General features: G+C 55.8%; 1 protein-coding gene across 1 annotated transcript in view; it reads right to left on the bottom strand.

Moving 5' to 3' along the window:
* Window positions 1-17,506, bottom strand: part of TRIOBP (TRIO and F-actin binding protein) — a 56,522-nt gene extending 39,016 nt beyond the window's left edge. Inside the window, exons 1-5 of the mRNA XM_076006997.1 lie at window positions 17,378-17,506; window positions 11,645-11,784; window positions 8,937-9,138; window positions 7,797-7,965; window positions 182-3,029 (exon numbers count right to left, since the gene is read on the bottom strand). Coding sequence (XP_075863112.1) covers window positions 182-3,029; window positions 7,797-7,965; window positions 8,937-9,138; window positions 11,645-11,784; window positions 17,378-17,491 — 3,473 coding nt within the window. The 5' untranslated portion in view covers window positions 17,492-17,506. The remainder of the gene's footprint in view (window positions 1-181; window positions 3,030-7,796; window positions 7,966-8,936; window positions 9,139-11,644; window positions 11,785-17,377) is intronic.
* Between the last annotated feature and the right edge of the window lie 1,673 nt (window positions 17,507-19,179).

The following is a 19,179-nucleotide window of genomic DNA, read 5'->3' on the forward strand; positions in this document are numbered from 1 at the left end:
AACATCATTTAATCCTCAAAGAAATTCCTTACATGCAGAAACAGAGAGGTGTAGTGACTTGCCCAAGTTTGCACAGCCAGTAAGTGGCAGGGCAGGGGGATTTGAACCCTTTCTTCTGGCAACCTAACTCTGAGCCAAGCCTCCTCCCCAGCCCACCTAGGTGACCCCGCCCTGGGCTCACCTGCGCTCTTGCCCGAAGAGGCGCTCCACCTCTGCCCGGCCTGGGCTGCGGGTGCGGCCGCCGTTGCTGCACTGTGCCTGGGGCCCTGGCTCTCTCTGGGCCAGCCTCCTGGGTGGTGGCAGGTCGGCCAGCACAGTGTACTCCTCCCTCTCCAAGTTGTGCCTGGTCTCCCCGGGGGGCGCTGAGCCCCGGGAGCCCCCGGAGCTCCCTGGTGGAGGTGAGGGTGCCAGGAGCGCTAGATCGCTGGGCGGGTGGCGGGGCGGGGAGGAGGCTCGAGGTGCATCCCGGTGCCCGATGCACACTTGGGGGATCAGCACCGGGGAGCCATGCAGAGAGTCCGTGGAGGGGGCCAGGCTCTCCATACTAGTCCCAGGGGGGTCCTGGAAGAAGAGGGAGGGCTCAGGAGCCTGGCGTGGTGGGGACGAGAAGGAGGGTGCATCCCGGTGCCCAATGCACACAGGAGTTGGGATGTGGGGGGGCTCATGCAGAGAGTCCGTGGAAGGGACCAGGCTCTCAGTGCTGGCCCTGGGGAGATCCTGGAACAGCAAGGAGGGCTCTGGGGCCTGGCGTGGGGGCGAGGAGGCCCTGGGTGCATCTCGGTACCCGATGCACACAGGTGGGGGGAACTGGGGAGGTTCATGTTGGGGGGACTGGTTCTCAGAGGCATCTGATGTGTCTGGGAGGAAGGGGAAGGGATCAAACTGGGTATGGCGGGGGGGTGAGGATGCCCGGGGGGCATCCCTGTGTCCAATGCACACAGCAGGTGGTACATAGGGGGGGTCGTGGTGGGGTGATTCACTCTCGGGTGCACGGGGTTCTGGGAAGAAGGGGAAGGGGTCGTGTTGCAAATAACGAGGAGGCGAAGAGGCTCGAGGGGCATCCCGGTGCCCGATGCACACAGCACACGCAGGCTGGGAGGGCTCAGGAGAGGTCTGGGGAGCAGCGCGGGGAGCGGGGTGCAGAGGTGAGGAGGTCCGAGAGGCACTCTGCTGGCCTGGGTTGTGGGAGGAAGAGGTGGCCCGGGACAGCGAGTTGTGCTGAGTGGGGCCAGAGGACTGGGGTGGGTCACACCGGGCTGGTCTAGTGGGAGATGAGGTCTGAGGCCTGTCACCTTGGGTTGGCCGGAGGGCAATGGATGCCCAGGGAACCTCGCTTTGCTTAGAGCGAGATGGGGAAGAGGTTCGAGGGCCATCACTCTGAGTTGGCCGGAGGGGGAAGGAGGCCCAGGGGATGTCTTTGTTAGTACGGTGGGGAGAGGAAGGCCTGGGGTTGTTTCGTTGAGCAGAGCGATGGGGAGATGATGGTCTGGGATTGTCCTTTTGGGTGCAGCATTGAGGGGAGGAGGTTCTAGGGTTGTCCCGTTTAAAGGAAGAGGCACGTGGGTTGTCCCGTTGGGTACAAGCAGTTCTGAGGTTATCCCATTTGGTATAAGAGGTTTTAGGATTGTCTCGTTGGGTAGAAGAGGATCTGGGGGTGTTCTTTTGGATACAAGAAGTTCTGGAGTTGTCCCGTTGAGCAGTTCTGTTGGGAGAGGAGGCTCTGGGATTGTCCCGTTGGGCACAGGATGTTCTGGAGTTATCTCGTTGGGTGGTTCTGTTGGGAAAAGAGGATCTGGGATTGTCCTGTTGGGCACAGAAGGTTCTGGGGTTTTCCTGTTGGGTGGTTCTATTGGGAGAAGAAGCTCTGGGATTGTCCCTTTGGGTACAGGATTTTCTGGAGTTTTCCCATTGGGTGGTTCTGTTGGGAGAAGAGGATCTGGGATTGTCCTGTTGGGCACAGAAGGTTCTGGGGTTTTCCCGTTGGGTGGTTCTGTTAGGAGAAGAGGCTCTGGGGTTGTCCTGTTGGGCACAGGATGTTCTGGGGTTTTCCTGTTGTGTGGTTCTGTTGGGAGAAGAGGCTCTAGGGTTGTTCCTTTGGGCACAGGATGTTCTGGAGTTTTCCCGTTGGGTGATTCTGTTGGGAGAAGAGGCTCTGGGGTTGTCCTGTTGGGCACAGGATGTTCTGGGGTTTTCCTGTTGGGTGGTTCTGTTGGGAGAAGAGGATCTGGGGTTGTCCCTTTGGGCACATGATTTTCTGGGGTTTTCCTGTTGTGTGGTTCTGTTGGGAGAAAGGGCTCTGGGATTGTCCCTTTGGGTACAGGATTTTCTAGAGTTTTCCCATTGGGTGGTTCTGTTGGGAGATGAGGATCTGGGATTGTGCTGTTGGGCACAGAAGGTTCTGGGGGTTTCCCGTTGGGTGGTTCGGTTGGGAGAAGAGGATCTGGGATTGTCCCGTTGGGCACAGAAGGTTCTGGGGGCTTCCCGTTGGGTGGTTCGGTTGGGAGAAGAGGATCTGGGATTGTCCCGTTGGGCATAAGATGCTCTTGGGTTTTCCCGTTTGGGAGTACAAGCAGGAAAAGAAGATTGGGGGTTGTCCTGTTGGGCAGAAGAGGTTCTGGGATTGTCTTGCTGGGTGGCTCTGGGGGGAGAGGAAAGTTGAGGATTGTTTCGTTGGGTAGATAAGGTTCTGGGGTTGTCCCGTTGGGTCATTCTTGAGGGAGAGGAAGCTCTGGGGCTGTACTGAGAGGCCCTGGGGGTGTCCTGTTGGGTGGATGATGTCCTGGGATTGTCCCTTTGGGTGATTCGGGCAGGAGAGGAGGCTCGGGGTGTACTGCGTTGTGTGGAGAACGCCTGGGCAATGTCCCTCTGGGCAGAGGAAGCCTGGGGGGTGGCACTTTGAGGCCTGCTCTGTGGTGTCATGGAGGAAGCCGGGGTCAGTGCTGCCCGGTGCCGCTCCAAGGAGAAGTACCCGCTTTCTCCACGGAGCTTCGCCCAGTGCTGTCCTGCGCTCCGGCTCCCACCACCGGCGTCTGGAGAGAGAAGAGGAAGGTCCGAGGTAAGGGGAGGGGTCCGAGCTGCTTTCACATGCTACCTTCCTTTGTTCCCTGGACCAATGACAAGGGCAGACCCCACACCCTCTTCTTAGAGTGAGACTCTGTCTCAAAAAAAGAAAAAAAAAAAAAGGCAGCAATCTCATGGACAGCAGTTTTGACAATAGCTCATGTGACCCCAGAGTGGGAGAAGTGGACCCGGCGTGGCTACCTAACAACTTTCCCTTCTCAGTTCCACTTCCTGCTGTCAGATTCTGAGAGATTCCCTAGATTTCTGCTAATGGCCCTTCTTCATGTGTGGCCTCCAGAATGCTCCTGTTCCTTGTACCCAGGTGCTCCTACCACAGAGGTTCCTCCCAGGGCTGCCAGGAGGGTGGGATAGGCGAAGGGATGGACAACCTCTTGTGAGTCACCAGCTGGGAATCTGCTGGAAATGTAGAATCTCAGGTCCCACTGAGGACACCTCTGGGTGATTTGCATGCAACTTACAGTTTCAGAAGTGGTGGCCCAAGGAATTACTGTAACTGCCCTCAACAGGGACCCCTTCACAACTCCTATCCCATCATGGTGTCACTGGGACCTCAGTGTCATGCTCCACCCCCCTCAATCCCTCAGTCACTGAGCAGGTGTTGGCCACCAGCTACATGCATGTCCCTGAGCTGCTGCTTCAGGAGCGAAGTGAAGGAGCCACAACTGCCTGTGTGCATAAGATGCCCTGTCCATCCCTTTTGTAGCCTCTGATCTGGTGTCCCTGAAGTCTGAGTTTCCAACACCTTGCACCGATCTGAGCATGTGGCACACTCAAAATTTGCGCTGTTGTTGCCTGCTGGGCTGATGCCCACAGCCATCCTAAAATACGTGCTGTATCCACCTGCCCCTCGCATCTCCACTCCGCTCCCTACTCCAGACCACTGTCATTTCTCTCCTGGGTGGTTGCCGCAGCCCCCCAACATGTGTACTCTGGCCCCATGTCATCGTTCCAGCCAGGATGATCCTTTCTGAGGGCAAAGGTCATCAGATCACCCTGCTCACAGCCCTTCAGGGAGAGACAAGGAGAGATAGGAAACCTGTCACAGATTGGAGGACACAGAGGAGACAGGGTGACTACATGCAATGTGGGACCCTGGATTGGATCCTACAAGAGAAAAGGGTATTAGTAGAAAAACTGGTGAATCCCAATAGTCTTTAGCTTGGTTAATAGTGTTGTACCAATGCTAGTTTCTTAATTTTGGTCATTGTAGTTGGTTATATACGATGCTAACATCAAGGGAACTCTGGTGAGGGGTACGATGGAAACTCTCTGTGTGATCTTTGTAATTCTTCTATAAATCTTAGATTATTTCAAAACAAAAGTTTTGGCCAGGTGTGGTGGCTCACACCTGTAATCCTAGCACTCTGGGAGACCAAGGTGGGAGGATCATTTGAGGACAGGAGTTCGAGACCAGCCTGAGCAAGAGCGAGACCTGAGGTTGCTGTGAGCTATGGTGATGCCAGTGCACTTTATCCCGGGTGACAGAGGGAGACTCTGTCTCAAACAAAACAAAACAAACAAAAAGTTGTTTAAAAAACCAAAAAACTTCAGGGGCCCCAAAGTGCAACTGGAATAAATCCAGGATTTGCCAGGGCTGGGAAGGCTCTGCAGGGTCTGGTCTCTGCTCCCGCCCCTCCCAGCCTCAGCAGCCCCACAGCCCCCCCCACTCACTCTCCTTGCAGTTCCTCAGACACAGACGTCTCCCCTCCCCAGGGCCTTTGCTCCTGCCTCTTCCCTCCTCACTGGCTGGCCCCTTTTGGACTTGGGGTCTCTGCTCCAAGAGGCCTTCCCCGTCCATCTCCATCACCCTGTCGTCTCCTTAGTGTTTAACTGCTCGCTCCCCAGCAAGCTCCCTAGGGTGGGGGCCTTGCCTTCTTTTCCCTCCCATCTGCGGGGTGTGGAAGAGCACTCAGCTGCTGCAGGTGCTTGGTGCACATGGTGCTGCACCTTCCGGCTCTGCCTCCCCGCCCACTGGGCATGGGTGTGGCCGAGATGGTGTTTCCACCACTCCCAGGGAGTGGAGGCTGCCTTGAAGAATTGGCCCCAGAACCTTCTGTTTCCCACCAACTCAAGCCCCCTTTTAGCCTGGCGCACCCAGGATCTGACTTCATTCCTGCAGCCCCTTAGTGGGCACACAGCAGGCCCTCCAGATGTCTCTGGGCATTCTGTGCCCTGTCCCTGAGCCAGCCGGGCACTGCACAGCCCGCCCAGTGGAGCCTGCTGTGCAAACCCGGAGGTGCCTGGAGAGAGCAGTGTCAAGGATCCGGCATCACAGAGCTGGCTAATTCCCCTGGGCCCTGGTCCCAGCCTGCAGTTCAGGAACCTGCCACCAGGCGGGCGGCAGTGACCGCCTCTGATCAAGTGGGTCACATAAGAGGCTCCCCCACCCAGGGCTCAGCATGTTTACAGCAAGTAAGGAATCCCGCCTGGACCGTCACATCCTTCGCACCCTGGGGAGGCATTTGGTTCCCCAGTGTTGTTACTTCTTTCCACGCACCCTCTTCCCTGAGCCTGATTCAGGCAGGGGGTGGCGGCAGGGGGACCAGATCTGATCAATGTTTTGAAAAGATGTGGGGAGAATGGCCCCAGGGGGGCAGGGCAGAAAAGAGAGACCTGGAGGAGGTCTAGGAAGAATCCCAATGCAGCCAGTGGCTTGGCCAGGAGTTTTGTGAAGATGGCAAAAGGGGACGGATTTGGGGTGCGTTTTGGACAAAGTGCTAATGGGAACTACCAATGACTTGGATATAATGAGTAAGGAAGGAGGAACTGGAATCACTTAAGATTTGGGGCCTGATCCACTAGCCATCCGGATGGTGACATCAAAACCAATTTGGAGGAGGACCAAGGTGCCAGCTGCCCCTGCACCAGCCTCCTCTATACGCTCTCCCAGTTCCACCTGCTCCCACACTCCACCTTCCTTCCACTCCTCGAACCCCCCACCTCTGTCCACGCTTTAAGGCCTCTGCCCTACCGGCTCCCTCTGGCCACTGAGATCCCAACCTCCCAGAAAGGCCCTCCTTGTCTGAACAGTCCCTCTCACAGCCCCCATTATGATTCTCCAAGTAGCAGTTATCACACTCTGATTTTTTTTTTTTTTTTTTTTTTGAGACAGAGTGTCACTCTGTGGCCCAGGCTAGAGTGCCGTGGCGTCAGCCTAGCTCACAGCAACCTCAATCTCCTGGGCTCAAGTGATCCTTCTGCCTCAGCCTCCCAAAAAGCTGGGACTACAGGCATGCGCCACCATGCCCGGCTAATTTTTCTATTTTTTTTTTGTAGAGACAGGGTCTCACTGTTGGTCGGGGTTACAGGCGTGAGCCACCACGCCCTGCCTCTGATCTATTTTTTTAAGGTGCTTTTCTGTCCGCAAGGGCGGGGCCTTGCCTGTCTTGTTCGCTGCTGTCTCTCCAGCACTGGACAGAGCTTGGCCCTGCTTAGTGAGTGATGCAGGAGTGCTGTGTGGAGCAGCAGGGGCTACCACACACCCGGTGGAGAGTAGGGTTGTAGAGAGGAGCTGGTGTTCAGGGAAGAAATCAAGGACAGACAGGAGTGGGGACTCAGGAGTCACTGGCTTCTTCCAGATAGTGCCGCAGGCTAAGCAGCTGGGTGTGCAGGAAGAGAACAGGAGGGGCCCAGCACTGGGCTCCAGGGCATCCGATATTTAAAAGTGGAACAGAAGGCCAGGCACGGTGGCTCAGCCTGTAATCCTAGCACTCTGGGAGGCTGAGGCGGGAGGATCACTCAAGGTCAGGAGTTCAAGACCAGCCTGAACAAGAGCAATACCCCATCTCTACTAAAATTAGAAAAATTAGCCAGGCTTTATGGTGTGCACCTGTAGTCCCAGCTACTCAGGAGGCTGAGGCAGGAGGATCGCCGGAGCCCAGGAGTTTGAGGCTGCAGTGAGCTATGATGACACCACTGCATTCTAGCTGTAGACGCTGCTGCTGTTTTCATCACTATGTCATCTTAGCCACGATCAACTGGTGGGCAATAGGTCAGTTGCTGAGCACCTCCCCTGTGCTCCATCCGCTGCCCTGGCCCTTCGCTGAGCATCCACAGCCTCGAAACCTCTTCCTTGGGGCGCTCGAATCCAGCACGGCCAGCCCTAGGCACATCCCCACCCAGCCCTGTGCTCTCAGCAAAGCGCACGGCCAGCCACATGGACGCCCGGGCCACGAGCTGCGACCGCGCATCCTCCTGTCTCGAATCCCATCAAGTCCACTTCGAAATCTCTCTCCTCTGTCCCCTCCTCACCCAACGCCCATGGCCCTAATCCAGGTTTCTCCCTCTAACCCAAGGAAGTTCAAAGGTGCAAAGGATGGATCGGAGCAGGGCGAGGCTGAAGGATGAGAGAGCAGTTAGGAGACTGCCTGGTGAACTTCCTAAGGCACAGGTCCGATTACATGACTCCCCCCTTCGAAACCCTTCTGTGGCTCCCTACTACTTAGAGAAGAAAGTCCAAACTCCTTGGCTAGGCCTCTGAGGCCTGGCACCGTGTGGCTCCATGTACACCCCACTGACGCTCCAGATGCTCCCGCAGTACCTGCCAGGACACTGCTTAGTCACACCTCCAATCCTTCACCCAGGCTGTCTGCTCGACCGGCATGCCATCATTTGTCCAGAGGGCCCTCCTCTGAGAGCCAGCGGATGGCCATGTGCGGGGTCCCAGGCCATCACCACACCCACAGTCACAGGAACCGACCCGCAGAAGGACTCACCCTCCTTCCTCTGGGCTGCAGTGTCTCCCCCGGCAGGCGACCTGGTGGGGAGAGAGGGAGCCCTTTGGGCACTGTCAGCTCTCGGCCCCTCCTGCAGCCTCCGCGGGATCATGGTGGTGAGCTTGTCCCAGCTGGGGGTCTCCTCCCGCCTCTTGACAGCGTCCCAGTCCTGCCAGAGAGAGGGAGGAAAAGTGGATTGGGGGCAGAAGAAAGGCCCCAGGAGCGACACTCCAAGCGTGAGGGGGTAGAAGGAAGGGAAGGGAGCTGACATTAAAAGAGCATTCACTGTATGCCCAGCATGTGCCTGTCATACACCTCCAGGGGCCGGAGAGAAGCGGGTTCAAATCTGAGCTCCACCACTTTCCGGACAGTGGCCTCAGGTAAGCCGCCTCCCCTCTCTGAGCCTCAGCCCCGCAAGGGGCCACACAGTCCCTCCCCTAGCAGGGGCGAGTCTTCCCTGAGGCCACAGCACAGTGAGGCCACACGCCTGCGGGCTCAGGTGTTTTATTCTGCGTCCCATCACTTCCCTGTCACTTTCCTTTGCAGCCGTCTCACAGGACAGACCCGCCTCCTCTGCCCCCAGCAGCCCTTCCCAGTGTGAGCACTCGAGGAAGGGCTCCCAGGTCTCCTCTTTTCCTGGCTAGATGTCCCCCCAGTCCCTGCAAGACCCCCTCCGCGCCCCCCCCCCCCGCTTCCTTTCCCCTTTCCCTTGGAATCCACGCCAGGGCTGGTCATGGGGCTTGGCAGTGTGTGACCAGGGCAGGGCCCAGGGGCCCAGTCCCATCCTTGCTCTGGTCGCCACGCCCCACACCCCACGCCCCACACCCCACGCCCCGGGCTTCCGTGACCTGAGAGTTTTGGCAGCCTGAGCCTACTGCTGATTCTCCCTGTCCGCTGAAACTCCTTTCTCGATCTTTCCACAGCCAGACTCCCAGCCCACCCTGGGTTCCCCGTGGAGACCCCTGCCCCTCCAGGTGTTGTCAGGGTGGCCTGCAGTGCTGGCTAATGGTCGGTCCGGTGGCCCTCGTCCCACTCCCTGGTATGAGAGCTCAGCCCTCATCTGGAGGTTTCGGCAGAACCTGGGGCTGGGGACCGAGGAGTGATCTGCTCTTGCCCCCCGCCCCCCAGGCCCCAGCTCACCACAGAGGACGAGTCGCTGGTACCATCAGGGGTGTCACAGTCAGGGCTGGAGCTGGCGTCAGAGTTGGGGCCCTCGTTGCAGCTGCCACAAGGGGAGGAGGTCAGGTCCTCCAGATAGGACACTGCCTCGAGCTCCCAGCTCCTGTTTCTGGGGGCGGCTGTGGGGCCCTCTTTGGGGAGCCCTGCCGATGTGGATAGGCCCCTGGGAGAGGAGACGGACCTATGATTTTTTCCCAAAACATAATGGGGAGTTAGAGGGTGACACCCCCACCCCGCCCAGTACACTCGGTCACTCACACAGGGCCTAGAATCCACGTGTCAGTGTGGAAGAGAGGCTGACACCGAGGCTGTCTCTGGGCTAGGCTTTAATTTTATTTTTTTTAGAAACTAAGTCTCACTCTGTCACCCAGGCTGGAATGCAATGGCATGATCAAAGCTCACTGCGGCCTCGAACTCCTGGGCTCAAGAGATCCTTCTGCCTCAGCCTCCTGAGTTGCTGGGACTACATGTGTCCACCACCATGCCTGGCTAATTTTTTTTTTCTTTTTTGTAGAGACAGGGTCTCACTGTGTTGCCCAGACTGGTCTAGACTCCTGGCTCCAAGGGATCCTCCCACCTTGGCCTCCCAGAGTGCTGGACTTACAGGTGTGTGCTAGGCTCTTTATATGAGCTGCCCCATAGAGCTACAACAGCCTCCATTTGAAGTAAGTATAATGATTCCCATTGTACAGATGAAGAAACTGCGGCTCAGAGAGGTCAAGAGACTAGCCACGGTCACAGAGACAGGAAAGGAAAGAGCTGTGCCGTGAACCATGACTACTGCCCCAGCTCCAACCCTCTGTAACTGAAGCAGGAAGACCCCAAGCTCAGTAAGACAGACTCATGCTTGGATAATTGGGGGATATGAAAGGCACCAGGGCTCCAAGGGCTGTGACAGAGTCACCAGCCTGAATGCCAAGGTATAGAGTTGCAGAGAAAGCCCTGCTTTAGAGAAGCTAAAAGAGGCTCAAAGAGGCTTAGAGCTGGCAGGATCCCCAAACAGTGACCCACAGATTGGCCTAGAAGATGGTAAGGGGTGACGACCCTAAAAGAGTTCTGTAGTCAAATAAGTTTGGGACATACGACATATTTCTCTGTCTTCCTCACCCAACACCCAAAAGCTACAATGCTTGTCTGCAAACTAAAGGCTCTGACAAGCCCTACAGGAAAGCTATTCAACTTCATTTATCTCAGACTTTCTGAAACATTTGATAGCAAAGCTGTGTTTTTTAAAAAAAAATAATGCCGGCCAGGCACGGTGGCTCATGCCTGTAATTCTAGCACTCTGGGAGGCCGAGGCGGGAGCATTGCTTGAGTTTAGGAATTCGAGACCCGCCTGAGCAAGAGCAAGATCCCGTCTCTACTATAAATAGAAAGAAAATTAGCCAAACAACTAAAAGTAGAAAAAATTAGCCAGGCACAGTGGCATGTGCCTGTAGTCCCAGCTACTCGGGAGGCTGAGGCAGGAGGATTGCTTGAGCCCAGGCATGTGAGGCTACTGTGAGCTGATGCCACGGCACTCTAATCCAGGCTACAGAGTGAGACTCCGTGTCAAAAAAAAAAAAAAAATATATATATATATATATATATATATATATATATATATAAAATAATGCCTACCTGTGAGGAGCCTATGTTTCCAAAGCAATGCTGTTTTGATTCGACCCCCTCTTATTTTACAAATAGAGAAACTTAGGCACAAAAAGACAGAATAAGTTGTCCAAGGTCCTGCAGTCCATCAGAGATGAATCTGAAGCTAGGACCCAGGTTTCTAGACTCTTAGGTCATAGCCTCCCAAGGTACCATGATACTAAAGGGGAGCTTTAGTTCACACCTGGGGGCAGAAGGAGTCTTAGAGCCTGAAGCAGTGCATACCCAGGTGGGTGGGTGACAGCAGGGGACCCTGGGTGCAGGGACTGTTTTTTCTTTTAAAGCTGTGCAAAGGTAGGCCCGGAATGGTGGCTCACACCTGTAATCCTAGCACTCTGGGAGGCCGAAGCGGGTGGATTGCTCGAGGTCAGGAGTTCGAGACTAGCCTGAGCAAGAGCGAGACCCCCATCTCTACTATAAATAGAAAGAAATTAATTGGCCAACTAACATATCTAGCAAAAAAATTAGCCAGGCATGGTGGCGCATGCCTGTAGTCCCAGCTACGGGAGGCTGAGGCAGGAGGATCCCTTGGGCCCAGGAGTTTGAGGTTGCTGTGGGATAGGCTGACGCCACAGCACTCACTCTAGCCTGGGCAACAAAGCAAGACTCTGTCTCAAAAAAATAAATAAATAAAAAATAAACCTGTGCAAAGGGAACGAGGAAATGTGAGCAGGCTGTGGGCCATGCTCACTGCAGGGTGGGTGCACAGCTGCCACATGCCCTGGAGCAAAGCTGAGCTAGGACTTGGGGAATTACGGAGTGGGCAGGGCCACTGGGACAGAGAGCCAGGGTCAGGGAGGGCAGGCTTAGCGCCCCAGTTGCAAGCAGGGACAGTCTGACTTAGTTCTCGCGGTGGCCTGAGAAGCATGCCTACTGTTGCCCATGCCCAGGCTGCACGAACTGACCGCGTGACTCGTGCCAGCAGCCATCACACACAGACGGGAAGGGGGGTATGCGGGGGGAGAGTGAGGGTGTTCCACCCCAGAGAGCCCTTCCCTGGGCCCTGGGGCTCTACCCACCTCTTGGGCCCCGGCCTGAGGCCCAGGTCCCCCACAGACTGGCAGCCGGAGATTGAGGTGCTGAGCGGGTCCTCAGGAGCAGGCGGGCATCGGGGCAGGTCGCAGTAGGGCACTTCAGCACTGGAAGGGCTCCTGAGCTCCTGGGCCAGAGTTGGAGAGAGGAAGCAGCTCAGCACCCACGTGGGGGCTCCCCTCCCCCTGCACAGCCCCTCCCGGCCCCAGGCGGTGTGGGAGTCTCAGGCATCTCCTCCTGGATCTCACACTCCTCAAGGAGAGCTGCCCATCAGGCTGCAAGTGTCCCTTGGGATCCAGGCTGGGGGCTGGCAGAGGTACCTGGTGTGTGTGCATGCACGGGCATGTGTGTACACATATGGGCCTCAGTACAGGTATGTGTGTGCACGAAGGCCTGTGTGTCTGGGGCACATGTGTGCACACGGTATTGAGAACATGTGTGCATATGTGCATGCGTGTGTATGCAAGCCCAGTGGGTGCACCCATGCATATGTTTGCATAGTGCATGCAAGTCACTTATGTGTGTGTACGACTTTGTGCTTGGGAATGGGAAGCACGTGGAAGGACCCAAAGGGTCTTTTGTAGCAGAAGATGGGGCTGAGGGGGGAGGATCAATATGGCCTGAGAGCAGGGAGAGGTCTTGGGGGAAGAGGTAGTCTAACAGAGGAGGAGACGGGAAATCAAGACCTTGGAGGGAAGAAGAGGTTTGTGCCACTAAGAAACAGGCCGGGGGGGGCCCCAGGGCTGGAGGCTCATGGCCCCAGGGTAGGGGCGGGGGCCTGGAGCTGGCCGTCCACTACTCTCTCCCTCCCGTCCAAGGCAAGGCCACACCTGCGAAGGCTGGTGCTGGGCTCGCCCAGGGGGAACGGCTGCTCCCTCCAGGAGAGCCCCCCCATCTCTCCCCACCTCCCAGGAATGGCAGGGCCCTCCCCTGGTGGTGGGAGACAGCGGCATGGCACCCTGCGCCCCGCCTCCTCTCGGGTTACCTGGGCGGCGGGCTTCGGCAGTCGTGGCGGCTGTCGGCTGTCAGCACCCTCGTCCCCGGGGGGCTCCGGCTCAGGCCCCCACACTGCCACCCTCCCAGGCCCTGACTCCAGGCCGGGCCGTGGTGGCGGCGGCAACAGAGGCAGCGGAAACCTTAGAGGGGCCGGCTTCGGGAACAGGGGCCCCTCATTACAGTTTCATAAGCCGGCCCGGCCAAGAACAATGCAGGACATGAAACCGCAGGAACCTGATCCCAGCCGCTCACCTGAGAGCTAGGGCGGCAGGAGCCTGGGCATGGGCTCCCTGGGGACCCGGAGCCCTGAGCTCAGGGCTGAGGCCGCAGCATGGACAGCACCCCAGGGTGGGCACAGGCTCTCCAGGTTCCAAGAAGGCCACCACTGGGGGCCGGACAGTGCCAGGAGTGGGGCCTGAGTGTCTGCCGTGACATCCAGGCCAGAGGAGCCCATCTGGGTTCAGTTTCGCCCCCTGCTCTGCGGCCAGATTCTGATCAGAGCTCGGCAGCAGGAGGTGTCAGATCCACAGCCGGGCCTGGCGCCTTGGCCACCCAGGGGATGGCACAGCATGAATCAGGAGGGAGTGACCCGCCAGGCATCACCAAGGGGTCCCTGACCGGCCAGGCCCAGCAGGACCCCCAGCCTGACGTGGCATCTTGTCCTTGCCTTCGCCCCAGCCCCCATCACTACCCACTGCACGCATGAGCAGGCCCAGCCGCTGGCCCCCAGCTCTGTGTCCCGTCTGGCAGGTCAGCACAGGCTCTGGCTTCGGACAGACCTCGGGCCCCATGCTGGCTCATCCACTTCCCCAGGGTGACCTCGGACTGGTGGCTTCCCCTTTCTGAGCCTAGTTTTCTCCTCTCTGAAATGGAGGAGGAATTGCGACCAAGACCTTGGCGGAGTGACTCCTCTGTGAGCCTCAGTTATGTCACCCGCGAGAAACTGGCACATCGACGGGACCCACCTCCGCTCGGTGTTCTGAGAATTACATGAGTTAGCATTTGAAGAGGGCTTTCAACAGAGTCTGCATATCTTAAATATAATATAATATAACATATAATGAAAAAACATAAAATAGAATTTTATAATGTTAAATCTGCAAAATACGTTAAACACAATCAAAAATAGGTTGAAAAGGGGCTGTGGTGCCCGGCACACGGCAGGACACTCCCTCGGAGCCCCTCCTGCCTCTGGTGGGGCTGTGTGAGCCCCGCGGTTGGCCCCTTCCCCCAGCAGGCGGAGGCTTGCCCGGGACTGGAGCAGGGACGGGCACCAGAGCCCAGAGGCTGAGGGAAGCTGGGGCTCCCAGGCATTTGCGTGATCAGTTAGTCAAGAGTTGATCTTGGCCGGGCGCTGTGGCTCACGCCTGTAATCCTAGCTCTTGGGAGGCCGAGGCGGGCGGATTGCTCAAGGTCAGGAGTTCAAAACCAGCCTGAGCAAGAGCGAGACCCCGTCTCTACTATAAATAGAAAGAAATTAATTGGCCAACTGATATATATATAAAAAAAAAAAAAATTAGCCGGGCATGGTGGCACATGCCTGTAGTCCCAGCTACTCGGGAGGCTGAGGCAGAAGGATCACTCAAGCCCAGGAGTTTGAGGTTGCTGTGAGCTAGGCTGACGCCACGGCACTCACTCTAGCCTGGACAACAAAGTGAGACTCTGTCTCAAAAAAAAAAAAAAAAAAAAAAAAGAGTTGATCTTGCCTGGCAGGCAGGGACACCTGGGGACCCGGGGGCATTTCTACCTGAAGCAGCACCACTGGATCCAAGCCCATTTCTTCCCTGAGCTCTGGGAGACGCCCTTATCAGGCCCAAGAGATGCCGCCACCGGTGTAACTAGGGACCAGCTGGGAACCGCACGGCCCAACAAGGCTGGGCACGGGTTCTCAGCATACAGATTTTTTGACTTCACGTGTTTGAAATCTCTTGGCCTAAAGCTTAGGGGCACATAGGGCCAAAGTTCCAGAATCCCTGGAGGAAAAACTGGCTACATGCGGTTCCCTGGAGGCCTGCTGTGAAGAGAGGTGGGGAGAGTGGGAGGCCCCCCACCTTGGCAGCAGCACCAGGCAGCGGGAAGAATCCACCTGCTCCTTCAGCACCCGACCACGCAGCGCCACAGAATGGGGTCCAGAGTGGTGGCAGTGGTGGACAGGGAGGCAGACGGAAGGGTCCAGAGAGGCAGTTGCCGTCATCTGGGGCTGAGGGCCAATTGTTTACTATCACATGTGCTACACAGGGAATTGTCTCCTGCCCAGAGTTGGGTCCCAGGGCCTGGCTCAGGGGCATGACAGTCCCTCCTCATGCATCTGCAGAACTCGGAGGAGTTTCACAACCTCGGGTCAGCATCAGAGCAACTGCAAACTCAAGAAAGTGAAAGATTTGACACCAGTGTCCCTCTCTGATCTTGAAACCGTCCCTGGCCTTGGCCTCTGGGAAGTGGGGAACACGCTGGGGTTTGCCTCCAACCCTCTGGCTAGTCCTTCTCCGTCCCCTTACTGTCTCTGCCTCCTATACCTGTGTTTAAATGCTGATCCCCGGCCTCCACCCAGGCCTCTTCTTGTCTCACTCCACATCCTCCTCCGGGAGCAAGACCCTGGTCGGTGCCAGATCCTGGCGACTTGCAAGCCTCCATCTTCAGCCCCCCAAGCCCCCGAGCTCTGCCCCCTGTGTTCTCTAACCTCCCCTCGTCTCCGCGTGTCCTGTGGGTACCCCACGCCAGGTGCCAAACAACTCCAGTGGGACCCATACCCTGCTGGAGAAATGAGAGTCAGTCATGGTTTCTCCCCTCCCACACCCCCAAATCCACAGATTCTCTGACTCAATTACTTCTGAAATGTGTCCATGTGTCTCCATCTCAAAGCCCTTGTCATCTCTGGCACGAATGAGTACTTGCACTTTTTCCTGGCGGGTCACCCTGATTCACTTTCGCCGCCATGCTCTGCCCAGCAATCAGAGTGACTTTAAACAATGCAAATCAGATCATGTCCTCCCATGTTTAAAATCTTCAGAGGCTCCCATGGCTCTCAGAATAGAACCCCAATCCTCAGCACGTCCACGAAGCCACACAAGGCCGGTGAGGCCCAGGCCCTGCCCATTCTCCATCCAGTCCGTAGCTCCTCTGCCCCTGCCTCTCCCTGACCTCTCCTCCAATGCACCTCCTCCTTTCTGCCTCAGGGCCTTTGCATGTTGGCTCCTCTTCATTGACTAATGCTAATGCCTATGCAGCATTTACCAAGCAGCTGAAATGTCATTTCTGTGGAGACACCTTCCTTGATGTCCTATAATTTATTCCAATGCTACTTGCTGTTCCTTTATGGCATTTATCACAACCATGACTTCATAAGCATTAGCATGACTACTTTCTTATTCTCCATTTCTCTTCCTGGAATACAAGCCTTGTGAAGGCAGGGCTGTGTCTGTCTGATTTATCGGTATTTCCCCAACCTCTAGCATAATGCCTGGCACATTTTAAGCATCTATTTAACAAGTATGAACACGTAAGCTGCCCCAAGTTCCCAACTGGGAAATGGCAGGACTAAGACTAGAACCCAGACCTGTCTGAGTGCAGGTTGTTCTCCTGTTCCATGCTTGCTATCCTCCCATCCACTGGGAGAAGGGTCTTTGCAGGGGAGATGGATGCACAGGACTCTCAGGCATCTGTTCCCTGAACTTGGGGGTGAGCATAGGGGAGCTGTTATGGAAAGTATCAGGACAGATAAAAAGGAATCTCCAAGGTTTACTTTTCTGGTCAGGAAGGAGAAAAAGAGGAACTGAATTAGCCACAGGTGGCTTGGGCTAAGCAGTGCCAGATGCCTGAGTGAGAAGCCTGGTGCCCCCACTTTACCCAAGAGGAGAGTGAAGCCAGAGAACTTAAATGATCCAAGATCGCACAGCAGGTAATGGCAAACCTGGGATTGGAACTCTGGCCTGCCTGGCCCCAAAGCTGAACGGGGAAACTCCTTACAATGGCTACCTCTTGGAGCATAACCCTGCACAAAGCTGGTCCAGGAGGAACTTTAGACCCCAATAGAATGATGCAGCCACAGGAGGTGAAGGCTGGAAGGGCCCTCAAAGATTCACGGGCTCCCTGCCTCTCACAGTACGTGTAGCAGGTGCTCTGCATTATGTAAATAGGGGCTTAGCAACAGGCCACATCAAGCACAAGGTAAGACTATGACTCCTCTTTCACTCCGTCAATAACTTCAAGAAGAAAGTCTCCAGCCGGTGCTGCTGTATCTTTAATGCCTCTCTAACTCTAGCTAATCTCCCTTTTTGACAAAGAGACAGCAGGACTCGGGCTCAAAGCCTCTTGTAGATAACACTCCAGTTAGAATTTAATGACATTTCTGTTTTGTGTTTTCTTCTCTCTCTTTTTTTAAACTTTCTATATACAGAACATAATCCTAGTTTTCTCATTGTGTTGGTAGTGTAAAGTTTTGTTTCAGTAGAAGGGGAAAAAGATGTTGATTTAAAGAACAATAAATTAAGGGGTAGACTAGATGAGGCTATGATAAAAATCGTAAAAGCGGGAGGAAAGTGACTAAAGATTGGGAAACATTCACTTAGTCCAATCCCTGCATTGCACAGATGGGAAAACTGAGGCTCTAGTCGGGAGGAAGGCCAGCATCTGGGATCACCTGCAAGTCAGTGGCCCAGCCAGACCCAGCCCATCACCTACTCCCCATCCCAAGCCACTCCAACCACTTGGGAAAGCTGGCCCACCTGGTGCCTTGCTCCGTGGGCCTCCTCAGGGTGGAAGCAGTTTTGACAGCGGCTCTGGGTAAGCACATTGGCCTCAAAGCGTTCACATGGGGCATTCCCAGCCACGTCCTCCATAGCGGGTGAGTCAGGCCAATGCAGCTCCTGCAATCCAAAGGCTGACCCTCTAGGTGGGTCCTGCGGGGAGGCAAGAACCAGATGATTGGCCACACGCCTGGACCCCAGTCCCACTTCCCCAGGCCAGACAAGGAACAAGGAAATAAGGTTTTCCATCCAGTCATCTGTTCATTTATTCACTCAGCAAACACTCACCAAGCACCTACCAAACACCCAGGTATTCTGCTAAGCATTCAATGTGTGATTTCTAGTCCTTACTGCAGTGTTGCTTAAAGTGTGCTCCAAGAACCCTGCCTTACAGCCTCCTGGGCTGCTCATAAAAATGAAGATTCCAGCCAGGCACAGTGTAGTCCCAGCTACTCGGGGAGGCTGAGGTAGGAGGATCACTTGACCCCAGGAGTTCGAGGCTATAGTGCTCTATAATCACACCTGTGAGTGGCCACCGTACTCCAGCCTGGACAACATAGCTACACCTTGTCTCTTAAAACACTGCAGATTCCCACTTCCCTCTCCCAGTCTACCCAGTCAGACTTTCCAAGGGGTAAGGTCTGGGGGTGTGAAGTTTAAACAAGTCCCCTAGATGATTCCAGTGCACCCCAAAGGTTAAACACTCTTGCTATATAGCTACTCTGCATTTTGGATCAAATTAATGACGATTTCAGGTCAGGCTCAGAGAAGTTCCCTAACTCATTCAAGGTCACAGTGTCTGAGCTGGATTCAAGTCCAAGTCTGTGTCTTCACTTTCTCAGAGGTGGAAGTAAGGGGCACAGGTAGTGAGGCAAAGGGCTGGCCAGGTATTCTCAGGACTGAGGACAAAGTCTTGCACAAAGGTGAACAGCCTAAGGTCACACAGCAAGTTTGTGGCAGAGCTTAGCCGCAAAGAAACCCTGGCATCTTAACTTGTGCCCAGGGCTCTCCCTTCTGGGTGCCCCCGGGGAGGTTCCAATGCCCATGCCCTGGAAGCAGAAACTGGGTCAGGAGAGTCACTTAAAGATGCATTCTCCACCCATACAGAGAGCCCCAGGAGGAGGGTGGGGGGTGGGAGGAATCTAATGTCCCAAAACACACACATTTTATGGTGCCCCCAGGTCACCTGCCCATACCTGTCCTCACCTGGTGTATTTCCTTCAAAGCATCCCAGGGGATCAGGCCTTTGCTGGCAATATCCGCAGAGAACTGAGGAATTTCAGGTCCTCCCCTGGGACAGCCAGGGCCAAGGCTCCGCCTCCCCCATCAGATCTGGAGAGAACTAACCGGGAAAGGGCACTGGTGTGTGGGGGGGGCGCGCACTGGCTGGCCCCTCGGTGGCATCAAGGTCTCCGATCTTCCCTGAGTGGACATCTCCCCAGTCTTCCCCAGGAGGAAAGGGGGTGGTGGAGGGGAACGCATCGGTCCCACCCATCTTGGAGCATCGCCTTCAACAGGGAATGCTGCTTATTTCCCTGGGAGCAGGTCGGGGACTCTACTTCACGTGCTCCTCGCTCGTGCTCCCGTTCCCTCCTCCACCCTGAACCACTTGGCAGAATCCTTCTTTAAAATGGACTTGAGATGTGGGTATAATAATGAAAAACCTTAGGCAGATACGCATGCCCCACCCGGAGAATGGACCCCTGGACCTGTCTCCATCCAGCCAGTCAGCCAGTTCCTCCCCGTAACTGTCGACCCCTGCCCCTGCCTTAGGCCTCCCC

The sequence above is a fragment of the Microcebus murinus genome, chromosome 10 (genome assembly GCF_040939455.1).
Source record: "Microcebus murinus isolate Inina chromosome 10, M.murinus_Inina_mat1.0, whole genome shotgun sequence".
NCBI classification, from domain to species: Eukaryota; Metazoa; Chordata; class Mammalia; order Primates; family Cheirogaleidae; genus Microcebus; species Microcebus murinus.